The 13,018-nt window shown below is 51.6% G+C and overlaps 1 protein-coding gene across 5 annotated transcripts in view; it reads right to left on the bottom strand.

Moving 5' to 3' along the window:
- Positions 1 to 1,837: 1,837 nt before the first annotated feature.
- Positions 1,838 to 13,018, bottom strand: part of LOC120762377 (Golgi integral membrane protein 4-like) — a 28,433-nt gene continuing 17,252 nt past the window's right edge. The window contains exons 8-14 of one of the 5 annotated variants that reach the window (XM_040084733.2): positions 12,567 to 12,770; positions 11,486 to 11,643; positions 9,161 to 9,213; positions 8,560 to 8,621; positions 7,981 to 8,145; positions 6,730 to 6,801; positions 1,838 to 5,354 (exon numbers count right to left, since the gene is read on the bottom strand). In XM_040084733.2, coding sequence (XP_039940667.1) covers positions 5,244 to 5,354; positions 6,730 to 6,801; positions 7,981 to 8,145; positions 8,560 to 8,621; positions 9,161 to 9,213; positions 11,486 to 11,643; positions 12,567 to 12,770 — 825 coding nt within the window. In that variant the 3' untranslated portion in view covers positions 1,838 to 5,243. Of the gene's footprint in view, positions 5,355 to 6,716; positions 6,802 to 7,980; positions 8,146 to 8,559; positions 8,622 to 9,019; positions 9,214 to 11,485; positions 11,644 to 12,566; positions 12,771 to 13,018 lie in introns of all 5 variants that reach the window. The other 4 variants (XM_040084734.2, XM_040084732.2, XM_040084731.2 and 1 more) reach the window with 4 other exon arrangements.

Below are 13,018 nucleotides of genomic sequence, written 5' to 3'. Positions count from 1 at the left end.
GCCGGCGGCCGCCGCATGGAGGCTGGCGGCGCGGGGCGAGCGCGGGGCTCCGCAGCCGCCGCGGGGCCGCCAATGGAGAGGCGGCGCCGCCGTTAACTCTCGCCGGGCTGAGCGGCGCCCGCCCGCTGCGGCCGCTGCCGCCCGCCCCGGACGCGGCTCTCGGGGCTCCGCGCGGGGAGATGAGAGCCCGAGGGGGAAGGTGCTGGGGGTGCTGAGACCCCCGCGAGGGTCCGCGCAAAGAGGGGGGATGCTGAGACCCCGCAAAAGATGGCACGGGGCGTGAGCAGAGCCCGCAAGGGTCGGCACAGAGGGGATCCTGAGACTCCACAAAGGCCGGCACGGGGGTGCTGAGACCCCGGAAGGGTCGGAAAAAGGGGGTGCTGAGACTCCACAAGGGTTGGTACAGGAATACTGAGACCCCACAGTGTCTGGTACTGGCGTGCTCAGACCCCGCAGGGATTGGCACAGGGATGCTCAGACCCACTAAGGGTTGGCACAGGGATGCTCAGACCCCGCAGGGGTCGGCACAGGGATGCTCAGACCCCGCAGGGATTGGTGCAGGGATGCTCAGACCCCGCAGGGTTGGCGCAGGGATGCTCAGACCCCGCAGGGGTCGGCACAGGGATGCTCAGACCCCGCAGGGGTTGGTGCAGGGATGCTCAGACCCCACAAGGGTCGGCACAGGGGATGTGCAGCCCCCGTCCCTCCCCCAAGCTCTGCTGTGCCCACCGCGGTCGCGTCCCCCAGGGCTTGGGGGTCTGCTCAGTCCTGTCTTGGTCGAGTTGCAGATTTCATTCCACACCAAACAACGTTATTTTTTAAAATTCGTCCGTGTTTTTGATCTGGTTTTACATATGATCCTGCTTTAATTTTTATAGCAGAACATAAGCATTTGTCTATATATAACCTGCCAAATACAGCAGCTCTCACGGTACATGGTTAAACCCCCCAGGAATGCTCCCGGGAGGTTCCTCTGTCCCCAGCAGGGCTGCGGTCCACGGCAGGGCTGGGGAAGGACAGAGCTCCCCTCCAGCTGACGCAAACCTTGCTCGAAGGAACGGAGCTCGCACGGATTCGATTTTCTTTTTTAAAAAGGGATAACCGCACACGCGGGCCGCTTTAACCTCCCGGCTTTGGGAATTTAAATAAACTCGGCACGGATGCAATAAAGACGCCGAGAGCCTCCCAGGAGGTCAGCTGAGAGCAGGGGAAACTCTGGGTCTTAGTGCACACCCTGAGGCTGATGGAAGGAGGATATTCCCCTTCCTGCCCTCCCCCAAATGCCTTTTCCTCCCTCTGCAGCAGGACCAGCTCTCCGTCCACGCCTGGATCCGGAGCCAGCAGCTGATTTTACAGCACAGGAGGACACAGCGGTGCTCCATCCCAGCATCACGCCGTAATTAATGTTCTCTGAAGGACCTTGAGAGAGGTACACGAGAGTATTGGCTGGTCTGAATGCGGGAAGAAAAGAGCTCCAATGAAACGATAATAAAAATGCGGGCATAAACAGTGTTTGGAGATGCTTCGAGCTGTTAAATTGGTAAAAGTTGCTTTAAGTCCTTTCTTTTCTGAGTAGCAAGGGGGAAAAAAGCATTTCCTTTTGTTTGATCAGGATTTGCACAGTGTTCCAGATTTCATAGCAAAACATAAACATTTGTCTATATTTAACTTGTAAAATAGAATAATTAACATACTATTTTGTTAAAACCCTCAGAAATGTGCCTAAACTCATTGCTGGTAGTTCATTGTGTTACCTATTTAGAAACACACTGCAATTTACTGTGTGTTTCCTTTCAAAGCAGAATTTGAATTATGTAAGCTGAAAATACAACAAAAATAAGATCCCTAGGCCTGTTTTTATTTCACAGCCTGAACAAAAACCCCAAATCATACCTGGAAGGTGATGCTTGCATATACACAAAGTGTAATCTGCAGCAGCGTGGAATTTGTTCAAATTATTTTGCTTTCTGATGCATCGAACATGAATGGTCTGACATCAGGACACCTTTTCCTGTTGGAAAAACTGGATTTTTCAAGTGTATGGCTCTTAAGGAAATCTTTAATTTACCAATACCAAGTGTTGCGCGTTATTTCCACATCTAGTTCTTCACCAGATTTAATGGGGTGTGTGATAGACTACGGAAAGTTGCCAGAAATCTCTTTTGATACCAAGAGAGATCAATAAGAATCAATTTAAAAATAGGATCAGCATAGAAGAGGATGCTGAAGGTGCAGTTAGGGCTTGGAAACACTCAGATATTGGAGCAGGAAGAGGTGCTGTGCTGCTGAAGGCATTTCTTGGCAAATCTACGTGTGGAATTCCAGCCAGGATGCAAAAACTGGAGATCTGACTGCCCTTCCTGAGAAATGTGAGCATGTTCAGGAAGTGGCTGGAGCCAAACCAAGCAAGTTTTTCCTCCTTCACGCTTTGTGTCCTTCCCCTACCAGCGGTGAAGAGCAGACTGTTCTTCCAGACGTCTCCACGTCCAGGGAAGAGATCTGGCACCAGCCTCTGTGGCTGCTTGTGATTAACAACTCACTCAGAGTCCTGGTGGGAGATCCAAGGCTCTGGAGCGTGGTGCGGGGAGGGGACATGGTTGGCACAGCAGTGAAGGCCCTGAACCCATCAAAAAATTCATAACGCTACGGGTTAACGACACCTTCTGCACTTTTTTTGGCCAAAACCTCAATTATTTATGCCAAGCCAAGCAGCCCCACGTGCTTTGGCTTGGTCAGCCTGCCCGTGCTGGCTCCCTGTGAATCCTTTGTCTCATTGTTTGCTCTCTTAGCAATCCGTCTGTTTCCTGAGACCTTGTTCTGGGCAGTAAAATCCAGCTTGGGCTTTTCACGGCACCTGCTGCTCAGGCCAAACCCTGAGATCTGCTCTGAGCTGCGTCTCAAACCCAGATTGCTCTACAGCCCTCCAGACAGAGCCAGCACCACAGGGTTTTGGCTTTTCTGCTTCTCCTCCACTGGGCTTATTGTCTCTTCTTAGAGGAAACAGCAAGTATTAAAACTCCCTGTGGGCCAGGCAATGAACCTACAGCTCGCAATTTATGCAACACTCTGCTAATTTTAGTCTCAGCTATGGCCAGGGCAGACAATCCCCAGGGCAGAGACGTTTGCTCTCAGCTGAGGGCAGCACATGACATATGGTTCCTAAAGCATCCTCCAAGCTGGAGCTTTGCATTCAGGCCTGAGTTGCTGCAGTTCCCTCCAAGCCATAACTTGGAGGATTACTCACCCTAGGCATGCAAAGGCAGAGAATCTGCCTCCTAATTTAGATTTTCCTGCAGCCTGAATCAGGGAGCAGCCTCACCCCCACTGGGCTTCTATTTCCAGTGCTTGATTCACTTCCAGTGAGGGCTGGAGCTGACAGTGCCAGGCTAAGGGAGAGCAGTGGGTGAGCGCAGCGGGCAGGGAGAGCTGAACACAGCTGGGGCAGCTTGGGCACGGATGGAGCTTTGGCACTGGGGCCGTGGGCTGGGTGCCCAGGGGTGCTGCTCTGACCCGGGAATGGGAGGCAGTTCTGATCAGGATGCTCTGAAAGCAGCAAGTGCAGCCTCAGCTGATCTGCTGTCAGCGTGCTATTCATAGAGGAGCAGCCTTGCATCACAGCAGGGCTGGCAAGAGGAAGCACCAACGCAGCTTTAACCATCTCAGGGAAATATTTTGGAGAGCTTAAACCCCACTGGAGTTTTGTAGCGAGCTCCTTACTGGGCTCCACGAGCAGCTCTGGCACTTGGCTAAAAGATAATTTCCTAAAATTGTCCCTTTCCTTATTCTGCTCCACTGCACGCCAGAGCTGGACTCACACAGCTGATTGTACTGGTAAGAAACACAAGCAGAATCAAAGCAAAGAACCAAAAAAGTCCTATGAAATGTAAATTTCAAGCTCCATTACAACCAGTGGAAGAAAAAATAATCAATGCTGTCAGAATGAAAAAGGCTGAGCTTGTTGGGAAATAAATATTGTTTTCCCCCGAGTCTGAAAGTGCTTGCAAAATACGCCACAAACAAGGGATTAAAAAGAGCTCAACTAATTCAAATAGAGAACAAAGATGCTGTGATTTTTTAGCAGGTGATGACATTCAGCCACAAGCTGTGTGTGATGACTGAGGTCCCAGAGTCTGGGATTTCCAGGATGGTGATGAGGAAGCAGGAGACAGCTCAGGCACAGGGGTCTGGCACAGGGCAGGGACTGGGACAGCTCTGCCTTGTTCTTAGAACTTAAAACTGGTTCTGGGCTTGGAGATACCGTGATTAAGCCCATTCTCCTCTCACTTTAAACTCCAGCTGACTGTTCCTTCTCTGTCCCTGAGGTCAGGGAAGATCTCTCTTGGAGGCCAAGTAAAGTACACAGAATTCAATCTACTGCATCCAGCCTGCTGATTGAAACCTGTCTAGAAGAAGCAAAACTCACCTTAGCTCCCTGTCAAATGTCGGGAGACTGGAAATAAGCCAAACAGATTGGAACTGCATTAGTTGGGCTGCAAATAGTCCTTATTTCCCATTTCCTGGTGTGGCTGTCCCCGTCCCCGTGGGGAAGAGCCTCTCTCAGCTCAGGCCAGCACCTCACCTCCAGCAGCAACCCGGGGAGATGCACAGCATTGCATGGGGACACTCTTGAGCCCAGCAGGACTGTCACAGCTCAAAGGCAAGGCAAGAACTCTCCAGGGCTCTGCAGGGTGTGTGTGCCACGCAGGGAGTGCAGGTGTTCACACACACACACACACTGCTGGCCGTGGCTGGTGCAGCTCCACACAAAGAGCTGGAAATCTCCTCTGATTCCCTCCCCACCCTGCTCGGAGGGGAGCGAAGGGTGTGCTAAAGAAACACTCCTGAGCGAAATAATTTATGAAGACAGATTCCTTTGTATTAGACATCAGTCAAGTGAGTCCAGGGGAGCAGCTCAGCACCCCTCTGCTGCCTGGGGAGGGGTAAAAAACACCCCCCAAAAACGGACCAAAAAAACCCTCTCCAGCTTCGGGAGGGGACGTGAGAAACAAGAGGGCGAAGAACACACAGGAAATCGAAAAGTGCTTCTAAGAAAAGCAGCAGGACGGGATCATTCCCAGTCTGAGAGATCTCCCAGTGGCCCCACACCGAGATGGAATTGTGGTCTGCACACCCCTGCCAGGGCCTGCAGAGAGCTCCCTCCTCCTGCCTTTGTTCTGGGCGGTGTTTAATTGAGGATTCCCATCCCCTCAATCCTGGAGCATCCCGTTTTCCTTCAGCAGCTCTCAGAAGTAGTCATCCTTCTTGCCACCAGCTCCCTGCATTCCTACACGGTCCTTCTGCTCTTGGACAAGCTCCAGGTCATCGTTGTCATCCACCTCCCCTCCATGATCCTCCTGGGGGAACAGGGAACAGCCAGGAAGGAAAAAAAAAAAAAAAAAAATCAGCAAAAAAGGAAATCCTGGAAAAGGAGACCCTAAATCACAGCACACCACGCTGTCCCCGAGCAGAACTGATCCACCAAAGCAGCCCAGCTTTGGAAACCTGGGAAACCAGGGGGGAACCCACCTCTGCCAGGCACCTTTAGGTGCCACTGGCAGGGCACAGAGGTGCTGCCATGATCAGCCAGGGCGTTTGAAGCACTTTTAACATCCTGGCAGTACAATGCAGCTCTGACATCTCAGCCTGTTGCCTCTGCTGCACGAGGAGCAGAGTGAGGGGCAGATATAAAGAGCAGATTGGAGGAGCTGGTATTTTACATCCCCCACATTAAAAACCGTGTCACAAACCCCAGCCAGGACATGGCAGCACCCAGCACAGCCTCCATGGATGATTTTAGCTTCAATCATCCATGGCAGACACCTGCAGGAGGCCTGGATTCACTCAGGGAAAGGAGACCTGACACAACTCTGCTCTGCCCACCCCTTATTTCCCCACTCCCTTCATTCCCAGCAGGCAGCCCAAACCCTCAGCTGGGAAAACTGCAGGAAAAAACCCCTCAGGAGCCACTCACAAAGGGCTGGGAGAGAATGAACGAGACTGGAGGAGGATTAATTTCTGTCTCTGTGAGCCAGAGGGTACCAGGGTGATCCTCTCCAGCTCATGCTTGAAAAAACATGGATCTGTGCACTGGCACAGCCTGGGATTCCTCCTGTGGTTCCTCCTGCGATTCCTCCTAAAATTCTTCCTGAAATTCCTCCTGTGATTCCTCTTGATTCCTCCTGTAATTCCTCCTATAATTCCTGCTGTAATTCCTCCTATAATTCCTGCTGTGATTCCTCCTAAAATTCCTCCTATAATTCCTTCTGTAATTCCTCCTATAATTCTTCCTGTGATTCCTGCTGTAATTCCTCCTATAATTCCCCTTGTGGTTCCTCCTATAATTCCTCCTGTAATTCCTCCTATAATTCCTCTTGTGATTCCTCCTATAATTCCTCCTATAATTCCTCCTGGGATCCCTCCTGTAATTCCTGCTGTGGTTCCTCCCAGCTGCTGTTTGGGAAGCATCCCACAGCTCAGCTGCTGCAGGTGGATGCAGACATGAAGCAGGAGGGGGTGAAGAGCACAAAGGATGCTCTGAACACCTGGAAAATGGAGCAGGGGGCTCCAGGTTTGTTCTGGAGACCTCAGGGTGCAGGCAGGGCCAGACCTGGAGCCCCTGCTCACACGTGGCTCCCTAAAAGCTGAGTCCCCCCCAGCAGCTCCTGGCTGCCAACACGCCCAGGTGACGCCACACCAGAGAGGGAAAGAGGAAGAACCTTGGTGTCGTACAATTTCTTGCTCCTGATCTTCTTGGTACTCCTCCAGTGGGTCTTCCCTGGGCTTGGCAGCTCTGCCAGCATCCTGAAAAACACAGCCAGGCACGGTTGGGAGTGCCCCAGGCTGCTCCCATTCCCTGCCAGGGTCACAGCCCCAGCTCTGGAAGCTGGGGCCGGATCAGGAATCGGGGGGAGCAGAGGGACAATCAGACAACACAAACTCCATTTATTTTTTTTTCCATCCAGTCTCTTTTCCCACCTGCTGGCAGCTCCTTCCACTTGGAAAGGGAGGTTTCTCCTGCAGCAGGAGGGCCCCAGGGCTGTTGCCTCAAGCCCCAGGACTCTGGGAAACTTTGAGTTATTTAGGGAGCAGAGCACAGGCAGATCTGAAAGCCAGGTATTTATGTCACTAATTCTTTCCACATTTTCACTTATCTCAAGGAGGTGCTGCTCTGCTGGTGCCAACATCTCTCTCTTATTTGATTTCATTGGCCTGGATTTCTTTTTTTCCTTCTTAACCCCACTATTAATCATGATTTTAGAGCCTGACAGATAAAACACTCCTTTTTTTTTTAAAACAAGCAACGTTCAGCTGCTTGTCAAAACACATGAACATTTCCCTGATGCAGAGCCTGGCTTCAGGCAGCAAGAAACACTTTGTGAAGTAAATGGATTCCATCTGCAAGGAAGCAAACAAGGAGGCAGAGCTCTCACACGTCGTCACTGCTGCCAGGAGCCTCGGACAGGGCTGCACTGACCAGAACCTGGGAACAGACTCCGATTATTGTCTCTGGTTCTGGTCCCAAATGCTTGAAAAATCCCAGCCCCTCTGCAGGAGCAGCTGGGAGGGAGCCATCCCCTATTCCACATCCCTACATCCCTAAAGGTGTTGCAAGTGCCTGGGGGAACTTCAAAAAGCAGAGAGGACGAGGCCAGAGCAAGCTCTTGGCTGAAAGATCATTTCCTCAACTCTGGCACCTCTGCTTATTCTGCTCCACTCTGTGCCAGAGCTGGACTTTGATTGTACTGGTGAGGAGCACAAGCAGAATCAAAACAAGGAGCCATGAAATGTAAATTTCAAGCTCCATTACAACCGGTGGAAGAAAAAATCGGTTGTTTTTGACCAACCTGCCAAAGAGCTTTCTCCTGCCTGCAGTGGGATTACGGATCCAGCCAGGAATCTGGTGTTTCCCTTTCAGTCCCTAAGCTCTCTGCCCACCCATCCCCAGCTGGGGATCCCTGCTGGTTGTCCCCAGTCAGTCACCTTTGGTGGCTTCTCCTTGGACTCTTCTTTAATGCTGGGCTCCTTAAACTTCTCCAAGCCTCCCACCTTCTCCTCGAAGTCAGGTCTCTCCAGCTCAGCCTCCTCAAACTCATCCTCACCTTGGTTATTGGGGTCCTGGGCAGGGTCTGCAGCATCATCTGGCATCTGGACAAGAAAAGCCTCTTGTGAATAGCTGGCAGGATGTTCCCTCAGGAGGCAGAAGGATGCCTTCCCCCAGCAAGCAGGAGCACTTGGTTGCACCTCTCCAAGCCTGTCAGTGTTGGTTAAAAAAAACCCCAAACCAATCTTTGTTATCCCTCCAGACCCAAGGAGTTTGGAGCTGCACATGACAGAAACTTCTGGGTAATTATTGACTTATTGGACTCTGATTCCGAGCCAGAGTTGCAGCCAGATGAAAACAGGATGAAAAAATGAAGACTTTTCACAGCCAGGCTGGACGGGGCTTGGAGCACCCTGGGATAGTGGAAGGTGTCCCTGGCGTGGCTGGGGGTGGGATGAGATGAGCTTTAAGGTCCCTTCCAACCCTTGGGGTGGGTTTGTGACGCTGTGGTTACTCACCATGGGCTCCTGGACCACGGCCTCCTTCTGCACCTTCTCCTCCCTGTCGATCACTCCTGCATCTGCCAGGGATGGGACAGGGACAGGGACAGGGACAGGGACAGGGACAGGGACAGGGACAGGGAAAGGGATGGGATGGGACAGGGACAGGGACAGGGATAGGATGGGACAGGGACAGGGATGGGATGGGATGGGATGGGACAGGGACAGGGATAGGATGGGACAGGGACAGGGATGGGATGGGACAGGGACAGGGACAGGGACAGGGATGGGATGGGACAGGGACAGGGACAGGGACAGGGACAGGGACAGGGACAGGGACAGGGACAGGGATGGGACAGGGACAGGGACAGTCAGTGGGGTCTCCTTAAAGCCACTGCCACCAGTTTGGTGTTTTTATCCCAACCTGCCTGGGGCAGCTCGGCGCAGAGAAATTCCCTAAAGGAAACCATTTCCATACCCATTTCCAGCTCCTCCTCATCCACCCTGTCCTTCTCTGCTGCCTGCTCTGCCCCTCTCCTGGGGCTGGGGGGCTGGGGGCTGCCTCTCTGCACCTTCTGCCCGGCCTTGGGGGTGAGCTGGAGGTTCTTGGGGTACCCACGTGCTTGTTCCTCGTCCATCTGGGCGTTCACCTTGCTGACGAGGTCCTTCCAGCTGCAACCAAACAGAACCCCCCTGCCTCAGTAAATGTTCCATAAAACTATTTCATAATGGCAAGTAGAGAAAAAAAAAAAATACTCCAGCACGTGCAGGAGTTTGGCCGAATTTAAATTTTTTTTTTGTCAAAGCTAGCAGGTTGTATTAATTACTGTGATATCTGCTTGAGAAAGAACATTTAATGTGCCACATAGTACGAAATAATTGTAAATACAATTTATTGTGGAACTCCCTTAATATTATTCATATGACAGTGACATGCACGTAGCAATAAACTCCAATGCTAAATTGGTTCTTACTCATAGCCAAACACACTCATCTAAGGATTTAAAAATATCAAAACCGCAAGTCCTCTTCATTGTTCCAGCTTCATGGAAAATGAAGATGCTACCAAATTAAAATGAGCACTTCCCAAATACCTCTATAGCCTTAGTCAGGGGCAGCTTCAGAAGCAAAGAAAGGATAAAATCCCAGTGATGGGGACTCAAAAATAAGTGAGGCAAAACCTTTTAACCCCAGTAAGTAACAGCAAATTCCAAGCAGGCTGACTGCTTGCTCCAGCCTGTCCTCTGCATGAGATTTAAAAATCAATTTAAGACATTTCAGCTTTTAACTGCTGGAAAGGACAAGTGGCTTTAACTTTAGCAGCTCTTGAAGCCAGCACACAAACAAACGAGATTGAAAAGTCTGCTTAAGACATTTCAGCTTTTAACTGCTGGAAAGGACAAGTGGCTTTAACTCTAGAAGCTCTTTAATCCAGCACACAAACCCTCTGGTGAGAAAAATCACCAGCCAGCCCTCAGCTCGGATCTCCCCATTATAAAATCATCAAAGTGCAGGTTGGCCACCACCAAGAGCTCATCTGAAGGAGCTGGTCAGAGCCTCCCAGGGCAGCAGCTCCTGGATGTGGGGCCCCTTTGTGCTCTGCTCAGCCCCGTGTTGCTCTTGGCTCTGGCAGGGTTGAGTTCTGTGCTCCTTATCACAAATCCCAGCCCGTGTAAACAGCAGCCTCCAGCTGCTCTGTAATTCCTTGGTGGCAGCTCCAGGAAAAGCAAAGCACACCAGACACGCCAGGATCCCCGTCCTCGCCAAAATTCCTTGCCAAACAAATCAGTATTTGCATTTTCTGCCTCATGAAGGGGCAGGAACCTGGCTGGGCCATCACAGCCCTCACTCACACCACACCAGGCCCTGCTGCAGGGATGGTGCCTTGGATTTTAGCTTTTATATTTTTCATTTGTTTGAATCCTGCAATTCTTTAGTGCAGATCTCTAAACCCCATGTACAGTGTGAGCTGTTGTCTTTATGTTTTGGTCAGACACAGCAATTCCTCTCCAGGCCTGGGGATCAAGGACACCTCACTGCCTCAGGCCCTGAGAAATTTAAATAAAAGTGAGTTAGGGGAGCAGACTTTGGGGTAAATGACTTCATTACCTGGAGCTGTAATTGGAGGATTAAATCTCAATCTGCAAATGGACCAAACTGATAAAAGTGTGAAAACCCGTGACCCTTGCTCCATTTTTGGGTGGGCTTCACCTGCCCTAAATGTACCTGAAAGCTCTTCAATAAATACAACTGCTTTTAATTCTCTTAATTTTGTCTGGCCTCTCTTTTTAGGTAGCCCCAAAAATGCATCACCACCACGACATCCCCTGAGCTGTTCCTGCCGTGCCCCTGCAGATGGGATTTATCACGGCACTTTGGGGAGGATGTATTTAAAGAAATAAGCAAAGCACAGTCTCTGCCCTGGAAAGGCCACAGGTTAAGTGAACAGCCAAAAATAGAAGAGAAGAAAGGGCAGGAACAGGCTGAGTCTAGAACAAAATCCAGAAGTTTCCTCTGCAGATAAAACAGAAGTGAAATCCTGTTTGCTCCAATAAACCCAACAGGCACGACCTGCACACACAGGGGATAAATAAGTTAAAGGAGGAAGCGCTATTTTCAGAGCTCACTTTTTGGCTTGTGGCCAGGCTTTGATGAATTGCAGCCACAGAGAGACATTTTCTTCCTTTTGCAGAACGGAGCAGTCTCCTGGCAGTGCTGCTCAGACAATAAATGATTTCCCCAGCGTCTGCTCGGCATCCACTGGATCCTGGGCTCTGCCCAGGCTCCCAGGAATTCCACCAATGCCAGCAACACCCCAAAAAAAGGCTTTTCCTCCAACCATTTTTTAAGTAAATCCACAATAAAGATAAGGAGAGACCTGGGATGCTCCTTCTGGGCATCTTCACCCCAAGGGCTGAGAGCAGAAGAGTTTTGTGCCACCAACCTTTGCACTTGCACCTGTCTGTTCCCTGCTGAGTGGTGGCTGCCTGGCATGGGAGGTTTTTCTGCTGGAGAAGGTTGTCCTGGGTCAGGCAGGGACAGCCCAGGAGCCTGGCTCTCCTCGTGGCTCCGCACCTGGATGCGCATCACCATCTTCACATCCTGCAGAGGAGACACACGTGGGCCCCTGGGACATCAGACGTCCCCAAACCTGCACGGGTTCATGGGTCTGAAAATCCTCTGTCAGCCAACAAACATCCTGAAGTGCTCCAGAAGAAATCTACGGTCCTGCAGAAGAAGACTCCTGCTTTAACACAGCCAAATTCAGATCCTACGTGACCCACGTTTGTCTGGGGTAGGTGAAGCTCCGAGAAAAGAGGAACAACAAAACCACCTCTAAAATAAAAGAGGAAAAACAGCCCCAACCCCGTATCGACGTGACTGTAATTAAAGCCCAGCCACACTCTAATTACTGGGGTTTTTTTAGAGATTTGCTGCCCATAACAGCCTCTCAACCCCCCAGGAGGCTGGAGGGAGCTGCTCTGTCCATCCCCTCTGTGCAGACCCGGCAGCACAACGCTGAGCCGGGCCACGACCCTCAGCCCCCAGGGCAGCGCTGCCCAGGGCCCCACAAACCCCACAGACCCCACAACCCCCAGAGACCCCAGAGACCCCAGAGACCCCACAGACCCCACAGACCCCACAGACCCCACAAACCCCACAAGCCCCACAGACCCCACAGACCCCACAAACCCCACAGACCCCACAGCTCCCACAACCCCCACAGACCCCACAGACCCCACAGACCCCACAGACCCCCACAGACCCCACAGACCCCACAGACCCCACAACCCCCACAGACCCCACAAGCCCCACAGACCCCCACAAGCCCCACAGACCCCACAGACCCCACAGACCCCACAGCTCCCACAACCCCCACAGACCCCACAGACCCCACAACCCCCACAACCCTCACAGACCCCACAACCCCCACAGACCCCACAGCCCCCACAAACCCCCACAGACCCCACAGACCCCACAAGCCCCGCGGTTCCCGGCTGCCCCGAGGCCAGGGCACAACGTACGGGCCCGGGCAGGCCGTGCACGGTGCGGCTGAGGCGGGCGCTGTGCCCGGGGTGCCCCGGCCAGGCTGGCACAGCCTCCGGGAGCCACCCGGGATCCGAGGGCACCGGGGGCCTGGGCACGGCCGGGATGGAGGGGCCCTGGGGGGGCAGCTGCGGAGAGCCCGGCGGGGCCGAGGGACCGTGCTCGGGGCTGGTCCGGGAAACCTGCGGGGGACAAGGGAGGGCAAGGGCGACGTCTCAGCTTTGGTACTTTATTTTATTTTATTTTATTTTATTTTATTTTATTTTATTTTATTTTATTTTATTTTATTTTATTTTATTTTATTCTATTCTATTCTATTTTATTCTATTTTATTTTATATTTTATTTTATTTTATTTCATTTTACTTTACTTAATTTTCTTTTCTTTTCTTTTCTTTTCTTTTATCTTATCTTATTTTATATTTTATTTT

The sequence above is a fragment of the Hirundo rustica genome, chromosome 22 (assembly GCF_015227805.2).
Source record: "Hirundo rustica isolate bHirRus1 chromosome 22, bHirRus1.pri.v3, whole genome shotgun sequence".
In the NCBI taxonomy this organism is placed as follows: domain Eukaryota; kingdom Metazoa; phylum Chordata; class Aves; order Passeriformes; family Hirundinidae; genus Hirundo; species Hirundo rustica.
Note: the sequence above shows the minus strand (reverse complement) of the source record. Positions and strands in the feature narration are given on the sequence as shown.